This window comes from Chiloscyllium plagiosum, chromosome 28 (genome assembly GCF_004010195.1).
Source record: "Chiloscyllium plagiosum isolate BGI_BamShark_2017 chromosome 28, ASM401019v2, whole genome shotgun sequence".
NCBI classification, from domain to species: Eukaryota; Metazoa; Chordata; class Chondrichthyes; order Orectolobiformes; family Hemiscylliidae; genus Chiloscyllium; species Chiloscyllium plagiosum.
Genome location: NC_057737.1, coordinates 43640404 through 43663020, shown reverse-complemented (window position 1 = coordinate 43663020; position 22617 = coordinate 43640404). Strand labels below are relative to the sequence as shown.

Genomic DNA, 22617 nt, shown 5'->3' with positions numbered 1-22617 from the left:
CCTCATATCATTATTCGAAGAAGATTTCCTCCGTCGCCTGGTTAATAATTATCCTTTAACCACTACCATCTAGAAACTATTGTCTGGACATCATCGCATTGCTATTTACGGGACCTTTCATCTTGTGTTAATTTGTTGCTATATTTCATACATTAAAACAGTCACTACACTTCAAACCCATTCTATTGACTGCACAGTCCTTCAGGAAGACTTCAGGTCATGGAAGATTATATAAATCCATTTTTATTTTGCAATGCCATATGGATATGCATCTCTCAGACACAGCTACTGTTTCATTTTTAGATTCAATTACAATGAAGTTTGCAAAATTGTTTTCTCAGCATTATAATACAATTTTAATATTTGTATTAGTTTTTGATAATGGATCATCACAGAGAAATAAGCCACAGTCATCTCTGTAAAATCAGTTGCTATAGAAACTGCTCGCTATAGTTTAATGACTTGCCCTAGTTTTAACTCTGTCTCCTCTCTCACATCACATACAAGTAATCAAAACTAAAGACCTCAATTTTTCTTCTTTGTCACCCTGCCCACGTGACTCTGCACATTGCATCACTGCATTATCAGACCAGAAAACCAGAAGTCGAGCCTTATAATTTGTCCCTGTAATTTCAACTGCAGTTACTTTTTGTGAATACATTGCAACATGTGCTGAAAGACTGCAATCCAACAAATCATCTTACTGCAATTTATCGGAGATAATAACAAGCTGCTTGTATGAATTGAATAGTGGAATTTTCATGAAATGCTCGAGGTTTAATTTTCTTATCAGATGTGAAGTTTAGCCAATAAAGATATTGTGCCCATTTAATGATAAATCCTCTGTTACAAGTTGAAGGATCCTTCCTGTATAATGGTATTCTTTAACCTATTTCTGATCATTTAATCTTTAGCAAAGACAGATGACAGCCCAATGAGGCTCTGTGGGATTTATGGAGTTTTGTCACAATAAATACATAGTCTGCCAGGAAAAGAATGGATGGCAAACATCTCAGGAGACTGATATTGTGGTGACAGGGAAGCAACTGATTTGCTGTATACTATAGAATCCGAGGGAGAATAAGAGTCTGATTTAAACCAACTTGTCACATTCGACTTAAAGCTAATTTGATCAGTTAGACTGATAAAAACAGGAAACATTTTGAGATATATATGGCAATATGAGGCATATAACAAAAGAACAGAATATTTGATTTTAACCATTCCTGATGCTAGATCAGGACACAAAGCTTATTAAACCCAGTTTACACTTTTATTGTGTATTGCGAAAGAATGATTTGGATTAATTTAACATGCGAGGTTCAGCAGCTCAGATGAGATATCCTGCATTAAGCAGGCAACAGTCTTCAGGACTCTCGATCCTGGTAGCAGAGAACTGTGTCTACTCCCCTGACTATACTATCACCAATTACAACTACATTTTTCTTCTCTCCCCTCTCTTGAAAGGCTCCCTGTACCATGGTGCTCTGGTCAGTTTGTTCATCCTCCCTATAGCCCCCTCTCTCATCCACACAGGGAGCGAGAGTCTCAAACCTCTTAGACTGGCTCAAGGGCTGAGGCTCCTTCAGCACTACCTCCTGCATCCCTCTACCTGCCTCGCGCATAGTCACACCCTCCTGTCCCTGATCACTGACCGAATTCGAGGTAGTTAACCTAAGGGATGTGACTGCCTCCTGAAACACAATGTCCAGATAACTCTCCGCCTCCACGATTCTCTGTATTGTTTTTTTAATGACATAACTGTACTGTAATACCCAGTGTTTTAAGCCAGGCTGTCTAAATCAGTTTCTAATTCCAAGCTTAGCATTAACATGTAAACGTGTAGTCCCCAAAATTACATTTAAAGATTCATCCCAAATCATGCTGTAATTTTGGATTTGACAGTTAAAAGGTGGAAAACTTGTATTTGTCCCCCCACTACTTTTTGTGCCATACTTGTTGTTTCTCAATTTTCTTACTGGCTGATGTCATGGTAACATTCTGAGAGATATAGCTCCAAGGGGATAGTGTAAAATCAAGCACGACAAGACATCTCCTGTTCACATGTAGAATTTACGAATTACAGTTGAAAATCCATGGCCTATGAAGCAGGAGCCCATCTTGAAAACAACTTGCACACAAACCTTGCATCAAATGTGACTCAATGATATTCCGTTATATTACTGAACATTGTGTTTATCACTATTTATACAAGGTATGTCCTAGATGAGCTTAAAAAAAGCTTGTTAGTAATTTACGCTGGCCAAGGGTACAGTTTTAGCAAGCAAGCAAGACAAATATAGTGCAGATTAACCTATCATATTAACATCAATAATTCACTCAAAAAATGCAATTTTAATTAAAGGCAGGGAATAATAGCTTGCTTTCAAAATAATTTAGGCCTTTTAATGAAATTCTTTCAAGCGTGAATTTTCTTTTGCTGTTTTGACATGTCATGTCCAGCGCAGGTAAGATGGGTCTTGAATACCCTCCTTTCATACTGTGATTCCATAGAACAAAGAAGAATACAGCGCAGTACAGGCCCTTTGGCCCTCGATGTTGCGCCGATCCAAGCCCACCTAACCTACACTAGCCCACTATCCTCCATATGCCTATCCAATGCTAAACCTTCTTTTCTCCAATGAAAACAACCCCAAGTGCCTCAGCCTTTCCTCATACGATCTTCATGTCAGCAGCTAAGTTGGGAAACCTGTTTCACAAGGTCACAGACCTATTTCAACTCAATCATCCAGAATGACCATAAAGTATTGCAGTGTGCAATTAGTTATTGAACGCTTCCAGGGTTTTTACTTCGGTGCTGTTTTGCGGAGGATATTCCATGTGTTTGTTGATCACTTCTGATGTGAAAAAGAACTTCCTGCTGTTATTTCTACATGTAATTGCTTTCAAGATGCAGACTCTTCCCTCCTTTTTAGAATGAAGTAATTTTCCAGATTTCCCTTTTTCCATGCTGCACATCCATGAAATTGATTTCCTATTGCTGTTTCAGGTATACTCCAGAAGAAATTCGCCAGAAAGTGGGGACCTTTCGGCAAATGTTAATGGAAAAGGAAGGTGTATTGACCAAGGAAGATCCACACGGACGTCATGCGTGAGTGCACGCTGCTTTGTTAAAATGATCAGTTCTTTTTAATAAGTATTATGGATTGGAATAGATCTTTAATTAGGTTTAAGTTTGTATATCCTCTGGAATAGAAACTTCAGAGGTGGTTGCATTGAGGTTCAAATGATTAAAGGAGTTGATGGGATCAACGGAAAGAAAACAGTTTTCTGTTGGGAGAAAGCAAATTCAGCAGGAATTACATTCAAATTAAAGAAAGCCCCACCACAGTTGAAGGTCATTTGAAATCTGGGACTCTCTGCCCCCAAAAAACTTGAGTGTAAATTAACAGAAGAATTAAGACCTGATATTTTAATTAAACAAAAAAAGGAAGAATAGTGCCAAGGTGAGTAAAGAAAATTAAGATTCTGATAATTCACAGTCAAATTAAATGATAAGACAACCTCTAGGGGTTGAATGACCTACTCCAGTTCCAATGAGTGGAGGGAAGGTTTATAGGGAGCAATGTAATTTGGGGTCCCACTCACTTGCTGGAGAGCTAGCAGGAACCACCACGTGAGAAGATCTCATTTGAAGTGGCCGGCAATGGACCTTCTCTACAGTTAAGGACATTGGGGTGGAAATCCAAGTTTTTGAGAGTTTCTACCCAATCAGAGTTCAGCAGCTCTTGAATGCCATCCTTGCCACTGCCAGCTGCTAGTAATGCACCTTTCAGAGGCTCACAGTCAACAAAAGACCCCAGCCCGAAGGTGAATGAGGGTGAGATAGAGGTCACAGGAGAGGGGCAATTGGCAGCAAGAACAGCAGATGGCCCTCAGCAGCCATCCACAACCCCATACCAGCTACCATCTTCAGACAGAATGAGGTTTTAATGCTTTTAATAAGTGTTTAGGCTGCAAGGCTATCCCACATGTCTTCTTGTCCCAACCTTAATTGGGCCAGAGCAGACAAGTCTTCACCCTCTCCCTCTTGCCTGATTAAATGCTGCTCCAACTCCAAACTGATGGGGGCCAAATTCCACGCCAAGCCTTTTTAACTCCATGATTTTTTATGCTTTTATTTCCTCACTGAATAAAAGTAAGAAACCAGTGGGTTCTCCTAACTTTACAGCTCTGGCTATTCAGAATGACTCAAGCTGCCATTTATTTTCGAGTAAGGGTGGGGTGTTTATTGTTGCACAATTTTCTGCGGCAAGTTTCAGGGATGATGAACAGGACTTGTTCAACCAGAGACAATTCTTCTCTATTTCATGTCAAATATTAAGAATATATTGGGGATTTGTTTCCCTTGCTTGCATTGAGCAGTGATAGTGATTGAAAGGTTAATTAACTGGCCTTTCATGCTTTTAATTGTATTTGAAAGATTGATTTATGAATGCATTTATTTATTAATGAGATTATTTGTATATTTGGAGTTTCATATTGACTGGAGATTTAATTATATAATGTGAAATACAGACATATTTTATGCATATAGCACTATATAAGGTAGTTAAATCCATGTTTATATTTGTGTAATTAGGAAGTCATAATGAGGTATTTCTGCTTCAGTTAATCACATTCTTCTTGAGGTGCCCAATATTACAGCAAAATATCAGTGATGAGCAAATTAACTTCATGCTTCAACACATCATAAAAATAATTTACAATAAAAAAATTAGTAATTTTACTCTTGGTCTACCCTTTACCCCAAACCCTGTTTTATAAATGTTATTTTGTTCTAGTTGATACAAACTGTTCTTTTAACTTGTTTTCTTCCTCTCACTGCCTTTCTATTTATCTCTCTACTAATAAAACAAAATTTGCATGTGTATCTGCATCTGCTTCTTGACACGTCATTGATGTATCTTATCCACATGAACACTATGATGGGAGTGAGCAACTTCCACAAGCTTTTCAGGGACTGCCCTCTAATTTGGCCTTTTGTCTCACATTTAGAGTTGTTCCTTGAGTGCAGGCTAGTGGAGTAGTTCTGGAGCTGATCTTCAGCTATCTGTCAGGTTGGGTCACTGCTAGCAATGTTGGAATCAGAATGGAACATGTAACTGTCAAAGATGAAGCCAGCACCCACCCTGGTTTCACCCCATCTCCTGGTCTCAAGTTCATATCAGTAATCCCAGTGGTGAAGTGTCCTTTATAAGTTCTCACCCCAAGTCGATCACTGTGACTAAGATATTTGAGGAGTTTGAACTGTCTGCCCTTCCGCCTAGTGGCACATTTCTTCAGCATAGAGTTGCCCAAAATCTGACTGTAGTAGCCTTGGCCTACTTAGGACAGCAATGTGAATGAGATGCATTTAACAAGCATGCCACTTTGTACCAGTAAGATTAACACCCATACTCCTATTTCTTCTGCAATTCATTCTGTATTTGCAAAGGAATATGTGTGCTCCTCAAATACATGCATACATCTATGGAGTGCTTATCTGAAAAGCGAAACCAATTTGCATTTATATAGCCTTTTTCACCACCAGCAAATGTTTCAAAGCTCTTTAAAGCAAAGAAAGAGTACTTTTGAATTGCAGTCACTGTTGTTATGTACGAGAAATGGCAGCCAACATACTCTGGGCAAATTTCCACATCGGTGATCTGATAGTGACAAAGTAATCTCTTCTTTTTGTGATGTTGGTTGAAGGATAAATAATGGTCGGGACACTGGCAATAATTCTACTGCTGTTCTTCAAAGGAGCTGTAAAACCACCTGAGCAGGCAGCTGGAGCCTCAGTTTAACATCACACCTAAAAAAGATACCATCTGTGACAGAGCAGTGTTCCTTCAGCACTGGACTGGAATGTCAGCTTGATTATTGTGCACTGACTTTGGATCTGGAAAGGGTCCTGAACCCTGAATTTTGCTCTAGAGGCATAGCTGGACATATTGAGGCATGACCTGAGTTATATGCAGTTAAACCTAGATATCGCTAGGCTAGAAACCACTTGCAGTTGTGCTGATGAATAATTGGAATGGCTGTCATGGCTGCACAATTTTATTAGCGGCAAAACAACATGATGTTATTGCTGGACCTACACATTGAAATGTACAAGGTGAGTCAGAGCAATATTCTCGTTCGCAGTTTTGCTGCTTTTTCTTTCCACGTGGGGAGGAGGACATTGCACTGAGAAAGTGAATAATTTGCTGGCCCTAGTTTTCTTTGGGCTCTCTACTCAGTTGAGCTCTTCAACTCAGCTTGCCTCTTCCAATGTCCTTCCAAACAGAAGTTTGCAAGGCCATCAGTGACTGTCAGTCGCAGGAGTATAGAAAGTGCAAAAGGTGGGGTGGGGGTGGAATCTCAAGAAAGCAATTATTGGAGCAAAGATGGAGTATGAAAATGTGCTGGCAGGCAACATTAGGGAGAATCCCAAGGTATCCCAAAGTTCCGTCAAGGGGAAGAGAATAATAAGGGAAAGTGTAGGGTCAATTACGAACCAATCTGAGTGTGAAGCCGGACAACTTTAGTGGAGTGTTAAATGAGTACTTCACAGCCATCTTTGTTCAGAAGGAGGACGGTGCAAATACAGAATTGAAAAAATGATCCGTGAATAGAATAAAACCTCTACTGTGTGGAAACAGGCCCTTTGGCCCAACAAATCCACACCGACCCTCTGAAGAGTAACCCACCCATTCCTTACCCTATTATCCTATATTTACCCCGGACTAATGCACCTAGCCTACACATCCTTGGACACAATTGACAATTTAGCATGGCCGATTCACCTAACCTGCACATCTTTGGATTGTGGGAGGAAACCAGAGCACCCGGAGGAAACCTTACAGACACGGGGAGAATGTGCAAACTCCACACAGAGGGTCGCCCGAGGTTGGGATCAAATCCAGGTCTGTGGCGCTACTGTGCCACCTAAAGTAAAGTTCTTACACAGGTTAATACAAAAAACGAGGAGATATTCGAGATTTTGGCAGATTTAAAACTGACCAATCTCCAGATGGGTCTGGATGGGTTGCATCCCAGGTTGCTGTGGGAGACAAGAGGAAATTTCAGGGAGCCTGGCCCAAATTTCTAAGTTGTCTCTAGCCACAAGGGAGGTGCCAAGTGACTGGAGGACAACTAGTTGGGTTTCACTTTATAAGAAGGGTGGTAGAGATAGACTAGGGAACTATAGACCAGTCTGTCTCAACATCAGTGGTAGGGAAATTGTTGGAGAGCATTAATTTCCATTTAGATAGGTAAGGTTTGATCATGGATAGTCAGCTGACTTCGTCAGATGGGAGTCATGGCTAACAAATCTGGTGGAATCTTTCAAGGAGGTGACAAAGTGTTTGGATGAATGTAAGGCAGTCGATATAGTTTACATAGATTCCAGCAAGGCTTTTGACAAAGTCTCACATGGGAGACTGATAAAGACGGTAAAAGCTCACAGGATCCAGGATGGTGATAGAAGGCTGTATGTGTAACTGAAGACTAGTGTGCAGTGGCGTAACACAGCGATTAGTGCTAGGTCCCTTATTGTTTATATTCTTAAGTGATGTAGATGAGAATGTGGGGGGATTGACAAGTAAGCATGTGGATGACACAAAGATTGATCGGGTAGTTGACAGTGAAAGGAAGATGTTAGTTTACAGGAGGATATAAGCAGACTGGTCAGATGGGCAGATCAGTGACGGATGAAATTTAAACCTGATAAATGTGAGGCGATGCACTTTGGAGAAAAGATTTACACAAGGGAATACTCCTTAATTTGCAAGACACTGGAAGCTCAGATGAACAAAGAGATCTTGTACACAAGTCCCTGAATATATCTGGGCTGGTATATGGGCCACTTGCTTTTATCAGTCGATTATAAGAGCAGGGAGATTATGTTGGAGCTATACAGAACCTTGGTTAGGCCATAGCTGGAGTACTGTATGCAGTTCTGCTCACCACACTATAGGAAGGATGTGATTTCACTGGACGGGGCTGCAGAGGAAATTCATCAGGATGTTGCCTGGGATGGAGCATTTCAGTGATGAAGAGAGGCCGGATAAGGTCAGGTTGTTTTCTTTGGATCAAAGAAGGTTGAGGGGGGATCTGAAAGAGGTATATGAGATTATGAGAGGCATGGTCAAAGGGATTAGAAAACAGCTGCTCTCCTTGGGTCAGGAAAATCGACATTTCGGGCAAAAGCCCTTCATCAGGAATGGAGGCTTTTGCCCGAAACGTCGATTTTCCTGCTCCTCGGATGCTGCCTGACCTGCTGTGCTTTTCCAGCACCACTCTGATCTAAACTCTGGTTTTCAGCATCTGCAGTCCTCACTTTTGCCTCCTTGGTCAAATCGGAAAAAACAAGTGAGCGCAACTTCAAAGTGAAAGGCTTAGAGGGGATTTGAGGGAAAATGTTTTCACCCAGAGGGTGGTGGGATTCTGGAATGCACTGCCTGGGAGGGTAGTTGAGGTGGGAAACCTCACAACCTTTAAAAAGTTGGATGAGAACTTGAAGTGTCATAACATTAAAGGCTATGGACTGAGTGCAGGAAAGTGGAACTGTGTAGGTAGTAGTATATGTTTGGCAGTAGCCTCTTCAGTACTGTATGGTTCTATGATTATTTTTCATTGTCAGTGCCAATATCTGCCCCCTTCAGATCTTGCTGTCTTTGTAGCAGAGATATAGACATCCAGAAGATTGTGACCCAATTCACTGTACAGGAGATCTTTGGATTATTACCTTAGCTATGCGTGCGTGCTGTTTGAATTGACATGCTCAGCATTTTTTTGAGTTTCGACCGTGCTGAAGAGACTTCCTCCTTAATACTTCCGTGGGAGCAAGACGGGCAGAGGTCAGGAACAGGTTGACCAGAAAAGTAGTAAACTGGTTGGCAAGCAGGGTGCCAAATAGAGGGTGTGGTGCACGTAAAGCAGCAAGTTGGGGGGACGGATAGAGTTGGTGCTAGCTTCCAGTTGCTGGCATTCAGCAATGTCGCCAAGGGCATTGGTGTCCTCTGTCAGTGCAGTGGCAAGCAATACATCTTTTTTCTTAAAGACTAAATGCTAAAAATGTCCTTCTTCATGAATGTTAATATTAAAATTTAACTGCTGAATAGTTAGGCAGTAAAGTGCTAATGTATGCATTTTCTGTATTTAACACAAAGTAGAGTATTCATTCATGTTCAAGCCCTACTCCTTCCTCAAAGACTTACAATATCTTTCCTTTTCCAATAATTTATCCAATTTCATTTTGAAAGTTATTATTGAGTCTTTTTCTACCAGTCTTTCAGACAATGTATTCTAAATCCTAGCAACTAGCTACTTAAAAAGAAATCTAGTTAAAGTCCAGTTGATTCATGACTGCTACTCCTTTGTTTTCTAGTCCTCCAGATATAAAGACCAGGGCAGCACTTCCCGTTCAGTTTTGGGACATTGATGTTGAAATACATGCTTGGTCTAACCCCAGACAATGTTGGGATTAATCTTTGCTATAATTTACCAAGGGATAACCACTTAGTGGCAAGAGCTCATGCTCAATGTCTGATTAAGGATGAAGGCTGCCATTATAGTTAGGGAAGGGAGAGAGGATGCTTCACGTTGGAAGCAACCTCACAGCACTTAATATATTTCCCTAGCTTCCTAGAGTGGGGAGCCATTTCAATCCTTATGGAGCACTGGATCGCCCAGTCTCCTATCTCTGGGCCTGTTTCACCCAGTGAACACTGCCCACTTGTTTAATGGAGTCTTCCAGTCCTTGTGGTGAAGGAACCCAAAAAAGCTCATGGATCGGATTCTGTTTGCGGTCCCCAGTTTGAAGGTCAGTAACTAGTTGTCACCCAAATCCAATTCTTTGAAAGTGACGGAGGCTTTGGTACCGAGCGCAGAGAACTGGGATGCAGAGAAACGTTGGAAAACCCCAGCTCACTAACTTCTTTTCCAGCCCCATGTCCTGACCAAAATCCTGCCTCAACATTGCATCGGCTTTTTTAATAATTCCATTACATTAAATGCACTATATAAAGAAGCACTGTTGCTGCTTTAACTGCCCCTCACATAGTTGGCAATATTAGCAGAGTATGCTCTTGGACAAGTATGTGCGTTCACTTTTAATTACAAGCCACTGAGCAGCACAAAGGTACTAATGCTCAGACTTTCATCTGTGTTAATGCTGATTAGTCACCATGGGCACAAAGTACAACACAGCACAGAAACAAGGAGGCTCAGTGGTTAGCACTGCTGTCTCACAGCATCAGGGACCTGGGTTTGATGCCAGCCTTGGGTGATCATCTGTGTGGAGTTTGCATGTTCTCCCTGTGTTTACATGGCTTTCCTCTGGGTGTTATGGTTTCCTCCCGTAGTCCAAAATTGTGCAAGTTAGGTGGATGTGCCATGAGAAATGCAAGGTTAGGTCTGGGTGGAATACTTTTTGGAGATGTGGACTCAATGACCTGTATTTGAACCGTAAAGATTTTATGATTCTATAAACAGGCCCTTTAACCCTGCACTGACACATGATGCCTTTCTAAACTACAGACATTTGCCTCCACACAGTCTGTATCCCTCTATTCCCTGCCTGTTCATACATCTGTCAAGATGCCTCTTAAATGTTGCTATTGTATCTACCTCTACTATCTCCTCTGGCAGCATATTCCAGACACTTTCTACCCTCTGTCTACAAAAAAGAAACTTGCCTCTCACCAAGTCACCCTTTATTTAGGGTGCATACATACATAGTTCTTCACACTGGTCTGGCTTCCTCAGAATCAGGTTTCAAAGTAAACAGGAGCTCTGACACTCCTGTTTATATCTGTCAGCCAGGACTCCCTGATTAGACCATATTAACAGCCCCAATCACAAGGTCTTCCTGGGTGACCTCATTACAATCACTACAATCTCCCCTCATAGGTAATACCCTCCAAACAAGGCAACATCCTGGTAAACTATTTCTGTACCCCCTCCGAAGCTGCCACATCCTTCTGGTAGTCTGGTGACCAGAGTTGGACTGAAGATCCCAAATGTGGCCCCGAACTAAAGTTCTGTGCAGCTGCAACATGACTTGCTGATTTTTACACTCTGTACCCCAACCAATGAAGGCAAACACACCATACACCTTATTGATCACCTTATCCATTCACGGTGCCACTTTCAGGTAAACTGTGTACCTGTACACCTGGGTCCTTCTGTATGTTAATGCGATTAAGGGTTCTGCTATTTACTGTATATTTCCCTCCTGCATTTGAGCTTTAAAATATTTCACCTCACATTTGACTGGATTAAACTTCATCTGCCATCTCTATGCCCAAGTCTCCAGCCTATCTATATCCTGCTGTATCCTCCAGCAATCATTCTCACTATCCCACGTCCCCTTATCTTTGTGTCATCTGCAAACTCACTAATCAGACCACTTACATTATACTCAATCATTTATATATATTACAAACAACAGGGGTCTCAGGACTGACCCTGCAGAACATCACTGGTCATTGCTTCTCTCCATCTTTAATAACTAAGCCAGTTTTGTATTCATCTTACCAGCTGACCATGGATTCCATGTGACTTCACCTTTTTTATCTGTCTGCCATGAGAGACCTTGTCAAAGGCTTTGCTAACATCTACTGTGCTGCCCTCATCAGTCTTCTTCCTCAAAAACTCAATCAAGTTTGAAAGGCATGACCTTTTCCGCACAAAGCCATGCAGCCAATCACTAATAAGTTCATATCCTTCCAAATGTGAGTAAATCCTAGCCCTAAGAATATTCTGCACTAATTTCCCTAAAACCCACATATGGCTCACCATCCTGTAATTCCCAGATTATCCCTGTTGCCCTTCTTAAACAAACCACCTATCCTGTGACTATAGAGGACACAAGATTTTGTACAATGCCTCAGCAATTTCCTTACCTTCCTCCCTCAGTGTTCTGGGATAAATCCTGAAATAACTCCAGAGAGGCCGGTATCCTGTCGCCAAGTCATCCTTTATTTAGGGTGCATACTAGTTCGCACTGGTCTGGCTTCTTCAGGATCAGGTTTCAAAGTAAACAGAAACTCTGATACTCCTGTTTTTTTATATAACGATAGGTTGTATTTCAGCACATAGCAGGACATATGTCTTCCTTCATTATAACCAAATAGAACAACTACAAATAATTGGATTACATCGAGGCTTTTTTTTAAAAAAGCGTTTGTAATCATGTTACCAGTAATTACTGAACTAAAAAGTATACAGAGGAAATAGTCTGCAAATACATTTTTTGCAAGCACTCGTTAATTTAAATGTGGAACCGAAAACCTACATTAAAGCACAAAGCAATGGGAAAGAATGGTCTAGCCCTGAACTAAAAAGTATACAGAGGAAATAGTCTGCAAATACATTTTTTTGCAAGCACTCGTTAATTTAAATGTGGAACCGAAAACCTACATTAAAGCACAAAGCAATGGGAAAGAATGGTCTAGCCAGAAAGGATGGAATTAGAAAAGTAGCTCAGAATAATTCTTTAAAATTTAACATTCTAAGTACTGTGTATGAGGCAAGACTGTAATATACAAATGTTACAAATGGTTGCTTGTGGTTTATGTAGGTGGGTAACGTGACATAAACAGCAGAAAGAGATGAGGAAACAATTAAAGTGTGCCCATTTCCAGATACTTCAGATGTTAGCCTTGCGTTAGTGAGAGTCACTCTTGTTTTTTTTTTAATTTTATTAGACAATTACAAAAGAGTTTACAAAAAAAAGTTAACATTTACAGCTGTACACAAGAGACAGCAATTTTACAAGGGAGAGGAGCAGCAAAGCCAGGCCCCAAACCCTACCGCTCAACCGGTTTACAGGGAAATGAGGACAAGCCTCAAATCCCAGTTTCAAATATGACAAGAAAGCAACAATGACATTTATACATAAGACAATCCTGTTACATAAAAAGTGCAGACAATACAGACCCAGCAAGCCCCCGTCCCTCCCACCTTCTGGCCACTCTAAGGCAGCCCACCCCGACACACCTTCCGGCTCTCGGTCCACCCCATGCCCCTTCTAGTTCTCGGTTCGCCCTGACACACCTTTCGACCACTGCTAGGACAGCGCGCCCTGGTACCCGCCCGGGGTGACAGCGCTGAGGACGGCTACCTGCCTTCTGGCTCTCGGTCTGTCCCTACGTACCATTGGGCTCTCGCCCACCCCGATGCGCTGTCCGGTCAGTGGGCTACCCTGACACACCTTCCGGCCACCTCTAGGACAGCCCATCCCCTTCCCCAGGAACGACAGTGAGTAGGGTAGCCCGCAAGCCTTCCGGATCTCAGCCTGCCCCTACGCGCCTTCTGGCTCTCAGCTGCTCTGACACACCTTCCGACCACCTCTAGGACAGACCGTCCCGATTATCCCTTCTCGGGACGACAGCACTCATAGCGGCCAACCCACCATCTGGCTCTTGGGGCAACTGGCATCAGGGTGGCCTACCCACCCTTCAGCTTTCGGGCCAGCCTACCAACATTCAGGTTCACATGATGGCCTACCCACCCTCCGGCTCTCAGGGTGACAGCTTTCAGGACGACCCATCAGCCTCCAAGCTCACAGTAAGGCCTGCCAGACGCAGGGATGCACAAGACAGTGCAGGTGATGCACGATACAGCTAATTACCGAAAAACAGAGTCCTTTCTGGTACACAGTCCAAATATAGAGTCTTCAAAATATAGAGTCCATTCCCAGGAAGAGAGTCCACTCCAGTTTACGAGGTGCATTGCCCAAAATGGAGTCCACTCCAAACTGCAGAGTCCACCGCTAAAAAACAGGGTCCACAACCAAGGGCAGAGTCTACTCCTGAAGGCAGCAAATGCATACTCCACAGCACACAGGTGTTCAGTCTCCATGGAGACCTGGCCCATCCTTGGAAAACCAGGCCCACAGTATATTGTAAAGATGCAGTTAACTCATAGGGGTTTAGTCCACTCCTGAAGGAAAGGTCTTCTCCCAAACTCCAGGATACAGCAAGTGTTCACCTCCCAGCACACACACAGGTGTTCAATCTTCAGAGGCCCAGTCCTGGGGCTAGGCCTCCCCACAGGAACAGCTCCTCTGGTTAAAATGTATGTCTTCCACAAGGGCTCAGGCCAAGCACCAGAAAAGTGAAGACACATACAAAAAACAAAGAAAACTAGACTCCAAGGGCTAAGTCCTACCAAAAAATCCACATTGTCCTTTTCTCAAAAGTAAAAAGAGAAAAGAGTAACACACTGGCTATAACCAGCCAGTGAAACAACAATCCCCTAATGAGAACCAAGTCACACCTGAAACGCATTGTGTGCATCAGGAGTTTAGAAATCAGTCCTCACTAAAGGAATACCAGTTAACAAACTGGCTAAATAATTCAGCCAGTTCAGTAATCAGGTTTCCCCCTCCAAAAAAATGGAAACAGAAACCAACAGTAACACACTGACTATGGTCCAGCCAGCACAGAGTCAGTCCCCTAAACTAAGGAGACTCAATCTCCTGTTCATATCAGTCAGCCAGGACTCCCTGATTGGACCAGATTAACAGCCACAATCACTACAGATCCCATCAGGTTTTGGGACAAGTCTAACTTAAGGCTTTTCAAAGCACACAACACCTCCACCTATTTAATGTTGACAAGCCCTTGAATATCAACATACCCTTCCAGAGTCTCACTATCCACAATGTCCTTCTCCTTTGTGAATACCAATGCAAAGTATTCATTAAGGAGCGAAGAGGGTTACCTCAGATTACAACAGGATCTTGATCAGATGGGCCAATGGGCTGAGAAGTGGCAGAAGGAGTTTAATTCAGATAAATGCGAGGTGTTGCATTTTGGGATAGCAGATCTTAGCAGGACTTATTCACTTAATGGTAAGGTCCTAGGGAGTGTTGCTGAACAAAGGGATCTTGGAGTGCTGGTTCATAGCTCCTTGAAAGTGGAGTCGCAGATAGATAGGATAGTGAAGAAGGCATTTGGTATGCTTTCTTTAATTGGTCAGAGTATTGAGTACAGGAGTCGGGAGGTCATGTTGCGGCTGTACAAGACATTGGTTAGGCCACTGTTGGAATATTGCGTGCAATTCTGGTCTCCTTCCTATAGGAAAGATGTTGTGAAACTTGAAAGGGTTCAGAAAAGACTTACAAGGGTGTTGCCAGGGTTGGAAACATTCAAGAGGCATTTGGATGGGTATATGAATAGGAAGGGATTGGAGGGATATGGGCCGGGTGCTGGCAGGTGGGACTAGATTGGGTTGGGATATCTGGTCGGCATGGACGGGTTGGACCGAAGGGTCTTTTTCCGTGCTGTACATCTCTATGACTCTATTACCTCACCCACTTCCTTGACTCCAAGCATAAATTCCCTCCATTGTCCTTAAGTGGACCCAAGCCACCTTCTTGCTCCTTTTCATATATATATATATATATATATATTATATATATATATATAAAATGACTTGGGATTTTCCTTAATCCTGTTTGCCAAAGATATTTCATGACCCATTTTTGCCTTCCTAACTCTTTGTTTGAGTTCTTTCCCGCTATCTTTGTGTTCTCTGTCTTTCGGCAGTTTCCCAAACCTACATGTGGCTCCTTTTTATTTTTGACTAAGACTAAGAGACTTAAAATACATATCTGTGACATTTTGGGATGGTTATTTCTTCACCCGAGAAACTTAGCAGGAGAGGTGCTGCTTGTAAAGAGTTAAATGGAGTTTCTCTGGCACAGAATTAGTGCACCTACTGTTTGAGACTGGAATGTCAGGTCTTACTCCTGGAAATGTGTCTGATCGTTGATTAAAAATATTTTTAGGGAGTTAAGTTCCAGAAGACATAAATCATTTTGAATGCTTATTCGAGAGCCCTCTTTAAACTTTAAGTGTATGTGTGGCCTGTGATGGATAAAGTGTGAGGACATTTGCTGCCACTACTCAGTAGGTCAATGAACCTCACAGCACAGAATCAATCTGTTGGACCAACCCAGTTTTGTAAGTAGCATCCATGCACATCAATGCAATGAGATTGATTTGTGTAGATTCTGGCTGTGGAATTGGTTTCTTATAGCATTGTTCAAGGCTGTATTGAAACAGTGTTTATTATGCATGAGAAAAATTCTAATAATTTTCAATACTCAAATATATTGTGCCTTCTCCTGATAAGTAAATGTCACTGCAATCTTAAATGTTGTTTAAATAAGGCAAATCAGTGATGATAATGCTCCAAATTCTTTCAAATGGATTTTTGCTGGATCCTGTTCTCTATAACTGGAGAAGGCTCACGTCGCTACAGCGTATCTGTGTGATCGAGATCTTCGGGACATTGATTACATCAAAGTCCCAACAATTTGTGACACATGTAGTTGCTGTGCCTTAGCATAATCGGTGCCCCACCCCATGGCAGAGAACATTGGTATCATTTGACAGTACTCCAATACTGTACCAAAATGAAATTGCTGGTCACAATCAGAGAATCCAGTGCCATCTAATCACCCCCAATCTAACACTGTCCCAATTTCCCTATATTTTCACCACCAGCAGTATAAAATATTTTGAAGGGCTGATCCCAACTTCTAATGTCAGCTTTGACAAGTTCATTAGAAATCAGTTAAATGATATATTCGACTCTCACAATGCTATTAAAAAGGCAAGAGATTTCATACAAGAGTTCCTTCAATGGAATGTCTTTCTCTCCTTTCTATCTCTTTAATGTGATATTAATGATTAACTTGTTGAAATTTATTGTTAACACTATTGCTCAGAGATACCTGAATATAATTGACATTTGAAGTCAGGTACAGGCTCCACTTTGCTTCAAATTGATATCAGCCAAGAGTGCACTCACAGTCACGCTGCAGATTGCTGTTTATTTTGTTCCCAGATACTATCAGAAGCTGTCAATCATTTTCAGTTCAGTAGTGCCACAAGTATCCCGTAATGGCCGTTTTCTGCAAGCTTTAAGTTAGACTTTTCTTCAGCCTGTGTAAAATATCAGTTATTTTCCAAAGGTCCCAATGTAAAATTGTTGGTACCATTTCTTAAGAATTAATAGTGGAACATATGAAATGATATTAATTCGATTAGATTAGATTAGGTTAGATTAGATTAGATTACTTACAGTGTGGAAACAGGCCCTGCGGCCCAACAAGTCCACACCGACCCTCCAAAGAGTAACCCACCCAGATCCATTCCCCTACATTTACCCCTTTACCTAACTCCACGGGCAATTTAGCATGGCCAATCCACCTAACCTACACATTTTTAGACTGTGGGAGGAAACCAGAGCATCTGGAGGAAACCCATGCAGACACGGGGAGAATGTGCAAACTTCCCCCTGAGGCGGGAATTGAACCGGGTCTCTGACGCTGTGAGGCAGCAATGTTTGAGAGGGTTGCATCAAAGGAATGCGCATTTATAAATAGCAACATTCTGAGGTCTTTTAAAATGATTGAAGACTCCACTACCAATATTACAGAGGTTACCATTGACCAACTGAACTGACTAGCAACATAAATACAGTGGCTACAAAAGCAGATCAGATGTTGGGAATTCTGCAGCAAGGAGCTAATCACTGGTCTTGAAAATCTGTCTTCAACTTAGGAATGGGATGGAGTAGTCTCCACTTGCCTGGATGACTGCAGCTCCAGTAACACTCAGGAAAATAGACATTGCAAGACCAAGCTTGGATCAGCAACCTATCCAGCACATTAAACATTCAGTCTCTCCACCACTGGAGCTCAGTACCTGCAGCATATAAAGTCGGCACAGTCCTAGTGAACCATAAGGCTGCTTGCTCATTAAAGATAGAGACGATTGGCAGTGGTTTAACCTGCGGGTACCATGTCTAAGGCGAAGGGAGAGATTGAGAAGGAGAATCCGAAATGGTAACCTCAACTGCTGCAGAAATTGAACACATGCTGTTAGCAACACACTGCATCGCAAACCAGTCATCCAGCCAACTGACCAAACTAACAACACCCCTCCTCCAACCATAAATCCCCATAGTACTACTGGACCAATGAACTGATCTTTCATTAGAGAAAGACCACTTCTAGTGGTTTAACCTGAAAATCAGAGTTTATCATATACAAGAGAACAGGCCCCCAGCAAGGTTTCTTCAAAGGACCTTACGGGCAGCCTGTGCCACCTAGAAGGACAAGAGCAGCTTGGACTAACACCTACAAGTTCCAGTCCAAACCACAACATGCAACATGAACTAACATTCCTTTCTTCATTATCAATGGGTTCAAATGCTGTAACTCCTTCTCTAACTTCAATATGACTGCAGCCTTGCTGTATAGACTGCAGAAGTTGAAAAGGGTAGCTCACTGTCACCTTCTCAAGGGCAATTAAGGAAGGGTAATAACTCATCAACACTCACATCCCAAGGACAAATGTCAAAGTACAGACCAGTAATCTGGAGTCATGATTAATATGACACACAAATGGATTGATAAGTCCATGCCGTGTTTTAACAGATTGCTAAAAGGCTTCAAAGTTGAGAATGGTGCATTAATCTTACAGGTAAAAATTCAGTTTATAGCTTCTTAACACTTTGACTGTTATTATGGGAACACTTTTTTCTTTTGAGCAAGGTCTAATTGTGCAAAGCCACATCAAGGAGCACAGTATCAGCTCTAGCTCAACGGTAGCATCCTCAACTGGCACCTCCCAGTGCAGTACTGCTGGAGAGCTGCACTGCTGGAACTGCTGTCTTTTAGCTGGAGCAAACTGCAGCCTCTTCTCAGTCAGACTTAAAGATCATTATTTTAGGAAAAGCATGGAATTTTTCTGGATGTCCTGCCAATTATTGACCCTCAGCCAACAGGTATTTCACTGTTGTTTGTTACTTGGACCAATTTAATTTATAAATCTTTCTAGAATAGCTGTAAGGTACTCTGAGGATACTAAGAATGTGATAAGTACTATATAAATGAAGGTTAGTTATTTGCAATACAATCTTTACCAGAACCTACAATTTCCTACCCCATATTTTTCACACATATAAACAGTGTCTTTCTTTTTTAATATACATTGCTCCAATGCCCATCTGATGTTCTGATTAAATTAAAATGTAACAAAATAAATTGCAGGGAAAGACTCTTCCTGTGTTGCTGTGAAGTAGCCCATAAATACTAGTGCACTGCAAACAATCTGATGCTATCTGGTGTCAAGGGCTGAGCAACAGTGGGAAACAAACAAAGCAAAGTACTTCAGACAGGAGATGGTATAGGAAGATTTCTGTATTTGTAACTTGTTGACATTATCTAGTTACTGGCACTGTATTTTGTTCAGTAGGTTGTGGCCATAGACACTGCCCCGCTGACTAGAGCATAGTAGCAATGGGAGACAAGCCTTTCACTGCTACAGACATTGGGAACAAGTGGAGGCTGTTACCGCCATTCACATAAACAATGGCTACCTAAATCTTATTGGATGGCTTTCTTGTTGTAATTCAATCTGTTAGTTTAAACACCTGAATACATCAGTATTGGTTCATTGGCATAAAATCAAATATTCCTTGAGATATTCCACTTAACAGTTCCAGTACAATAACATGGATTTATGTATATGAGACCTCAGTCAAGTTAATACACAGTGTGTCAATGTGTACTGGTACACCATTATCCATAATGAGCTATGGTTCACTTACAACTTATACTAATTCTATCTTTGACGTGCACATTTCCTTGATACTGAGTCAAAAACATCAAAGTGACACCAGGATAGCAACATGCAGTCAGGAAGATGGATTCACATAAATGACATCGCTACAAAATAGGCCAGAGGCTGAGAATTTTGCAGTGAGTAACTGACTTCCTTACTCCCCAACATCTGTCTTCCATCTCCAATGCATGTCAGGAGTGTGATGAAATACTCCCCACTTGCCTGGATGAGTGCGGCTCCAACACCACTCAAGAAGTTTGACCCCATCTGGGAAAAAGTTGTCCCCTTGATTGGCACCCCATGCATCATCTTTAACATTCACTTCCTTCAGTACTGCAGTAATTCACCAAGACCCCTCAAACAGCATCTTCCAAACCTGTGACCACTACCATCTAGAAAGACAAAGGCAGTAGATGCATGGGAACATCGTGATCTGCAAATTTCCCTTTAAGCCACTCACTATTCTGATTTAGAAATATGCCACTATACCACTACTGCCATTGAGCCAGATGTCTGGAACTCCCTGTATTGCACCGCAAAGGCTGCTCCTTCAGGAAGGCAGCTCACCACCACATCTTCCAAGATAATTAGGAATGGGCAATAAATGCTGATCTAGCCAATGATGCTCATACACCAAAAATGAACACATCTCAATCTCTTTCAATCATTCCGTTACTGTGGTTATATAGCCTACTTCATTCTATTGGCACAACACCAGTGACTGTACAGATATTTCTGTGAATATCACTGACGTGCCGAGTGCATTGCACACATTCATCGGTTTTTCATCCTTGTTTCATTCCCACTTTCACATCCCAGGCTCAGCAGAACTTTGAATTCAATGTGTGGTCATCCCTAAAAAAGCATCAAAACATCAGGGTACACAAGCGATGAGAGTCCTCATTCCCACAACACACACTAAATGGCTGAGTGATAGAGTGAAAATTGAGTATGGTTCCCACTGTGTGTCACCAACTAATGACATTGAATAGATTGCGTGCCCATCTGGGAAATCAGATCTCACTAAAATTGAGCTTTGCTGAGTGGCCCTAATTTCCTGCTCCATCTGATTAAACATGGAAAATTCTGCTGAGGTGAGGTCCTGAAGGGCACAGTCTGTAGTGAGTGTAGTGAAGTCAGCCAGTTAGATCTTAAAGAAAATGAGCTCCATGATTGGGGCTATTAATCTGATTCAATCAGAGAGCTCTGACAGATAAAAAAGGAAGTGTCAGGGAACTTCCATGCTGCTAGCTGATTGTAAAGAGGCACTAATAAATTCCAGGATTGTCCATGTGTAAATAAAGAGTAACTTGGTGACAGGATAGCAGCCTCTGTAGAGTTATTTCAGTGGTGATGAGAGTAAAACACGTTCCTGAAGAAATTTGCTTGCAACAGTTGTCATGGAGTTGAGGTAAGCACTTACTACATCACACCTTTGTGTAGGAAGATTGACTCGTCCAGTCCTGGTATTGAGGACTGGGCCCAGAATGTGAATGAATGTGTGATATTTTCCAGGCAAACAACTTTTTTATTCTTTATTCATTCATGGGATGAGGATGTCACTGGCTAGGCATATTTATTTCCCATCCCTAATTTCCCAAAGAGAAGTTAAGAGTCATTCACATTGGGCCTGGAGTCACATGTATGCTAGACCAGGTTAGGATTGCAGTTTCCTTCCCTAAAGGACATTGATGAACCAGATAGGTTTTTCCAACAATCGACCATGGATTTATAATTGTCATTAGACTCTTAAGTCCAGATTTTTAAAAAAATTCAAATTCCAGCATCTGCCATGTCAGAATTCGAACCTGAGTCCCCAGAACATTATATGGGTCTCTGGATTTATAGTCTAGCGATAATACCCCAAGGCCATTTCTCCCCCTTGAGGCAGATGAAAAGTAATGAGTAATTCACCTGACAGCCTATGGAGCCAGAGCTTTTTCTATTATCAGGAGCCTAACTTTCCCTGAGGCAACAAATACCAAATTCTTTCAAGAATAGACATGGTTAAGGAATATTATGTCCTCAAGCCGCCTCTAATTCTGAGGTGCTATCGATTTTACTTAGCAATTTGAGAACTAGGGGAACCTGTATCAAAGTGTTTTGACGAGGATAAGATGACTGACCGAGGCATGTGACTTCCCTTAATGAGATGCTGAGAGACCATTTAGAATGTAGGATTGATCATGTAACTATACAAAAACATCAACTAACTGAACCCTGACTAGACTTCAAACAGGCATTACAACTGACTTTATCATTGGAAAATGTGGCAAGTGGAGGGAATATTGGAGTTGTAAGGCATGCCGATGGAAGTGAACACCTTCACCAATCAGACTGAGACTGGTGAACAGGCAATTTCATAGCCTCACTTAGTTACATATCCAGATTGGAAGGACATTAGGTTGGCCCACAGCAATATCCCAAGACCAAGCCAAGCTTTGACCAAACAGTTAAAATTTTCTTCAGGATGCAGTCCAGCAAGCCATTGTAGTTGCTGTCAGTTTGAGGCCTTGAAACAGCTAAAGAGCCCTTCGAGATTTAAATTAAGTAAGATAACTCATAGACAGGTAGTGTTTACAACTCAGATATCGGAGGATATCCAGTAGAGTTCATACCCTAGAAAGTGCGTTACACCTGGTGGACCTCATAGAATGAGTTCCATGATTAGGATTGTTAATCTGGTCCAATCAGAGACCCCTGGCTGACAGATAAACAAGGGAGTATCAGTGGTATTGCCACTCTTTAGGAAAACTCTGAAGAGGCAGTAGTAGCACTGTTAGACCATAAGACATAGGAGCAGAAATTAGGCCATTCAGCTCATCAAATCTGCTCTACCATGGCTGATACATTTCATAGAATCCCTACGGTGTGGAAACAGGCCATTTGGCCCAACAAGTCCACACCGGTGCTCTGAAGAGTATCCTATCCAGCCCCATTCCCCTACCCTATTACTCTACATTTCCCAGACTAATAC

The 22617-nt window shown here is 41.9% G+C and overlaps 1 protein-coding gene across 7 annotated transcripts in view; it reads left to right on the top strand.

Annotated features, from left to right (window-relative positions):
* srrm3 (serine/arginine repetitive matrix 3) overlaps positions 1 to 22617 on the top strand; it is a 772181-nt gene that overhangs the window by 584528 nt on the left and 165036 nt on the right. For all 7 annotated transcript variants that reach the window (XM_043718790.1, XM_043718791.1, XM_043718787.1 and 4 more), the window contains one exon: positions 3011 to 3112. In XM_043718790.1, coding sequence (XP_043574725.1) covers positions 3011 to 3112 — 102 coding nt within the window. The remainder of the gene's footprint in view (positions 1 to 3010; positions 3113 to 22617) is intronic.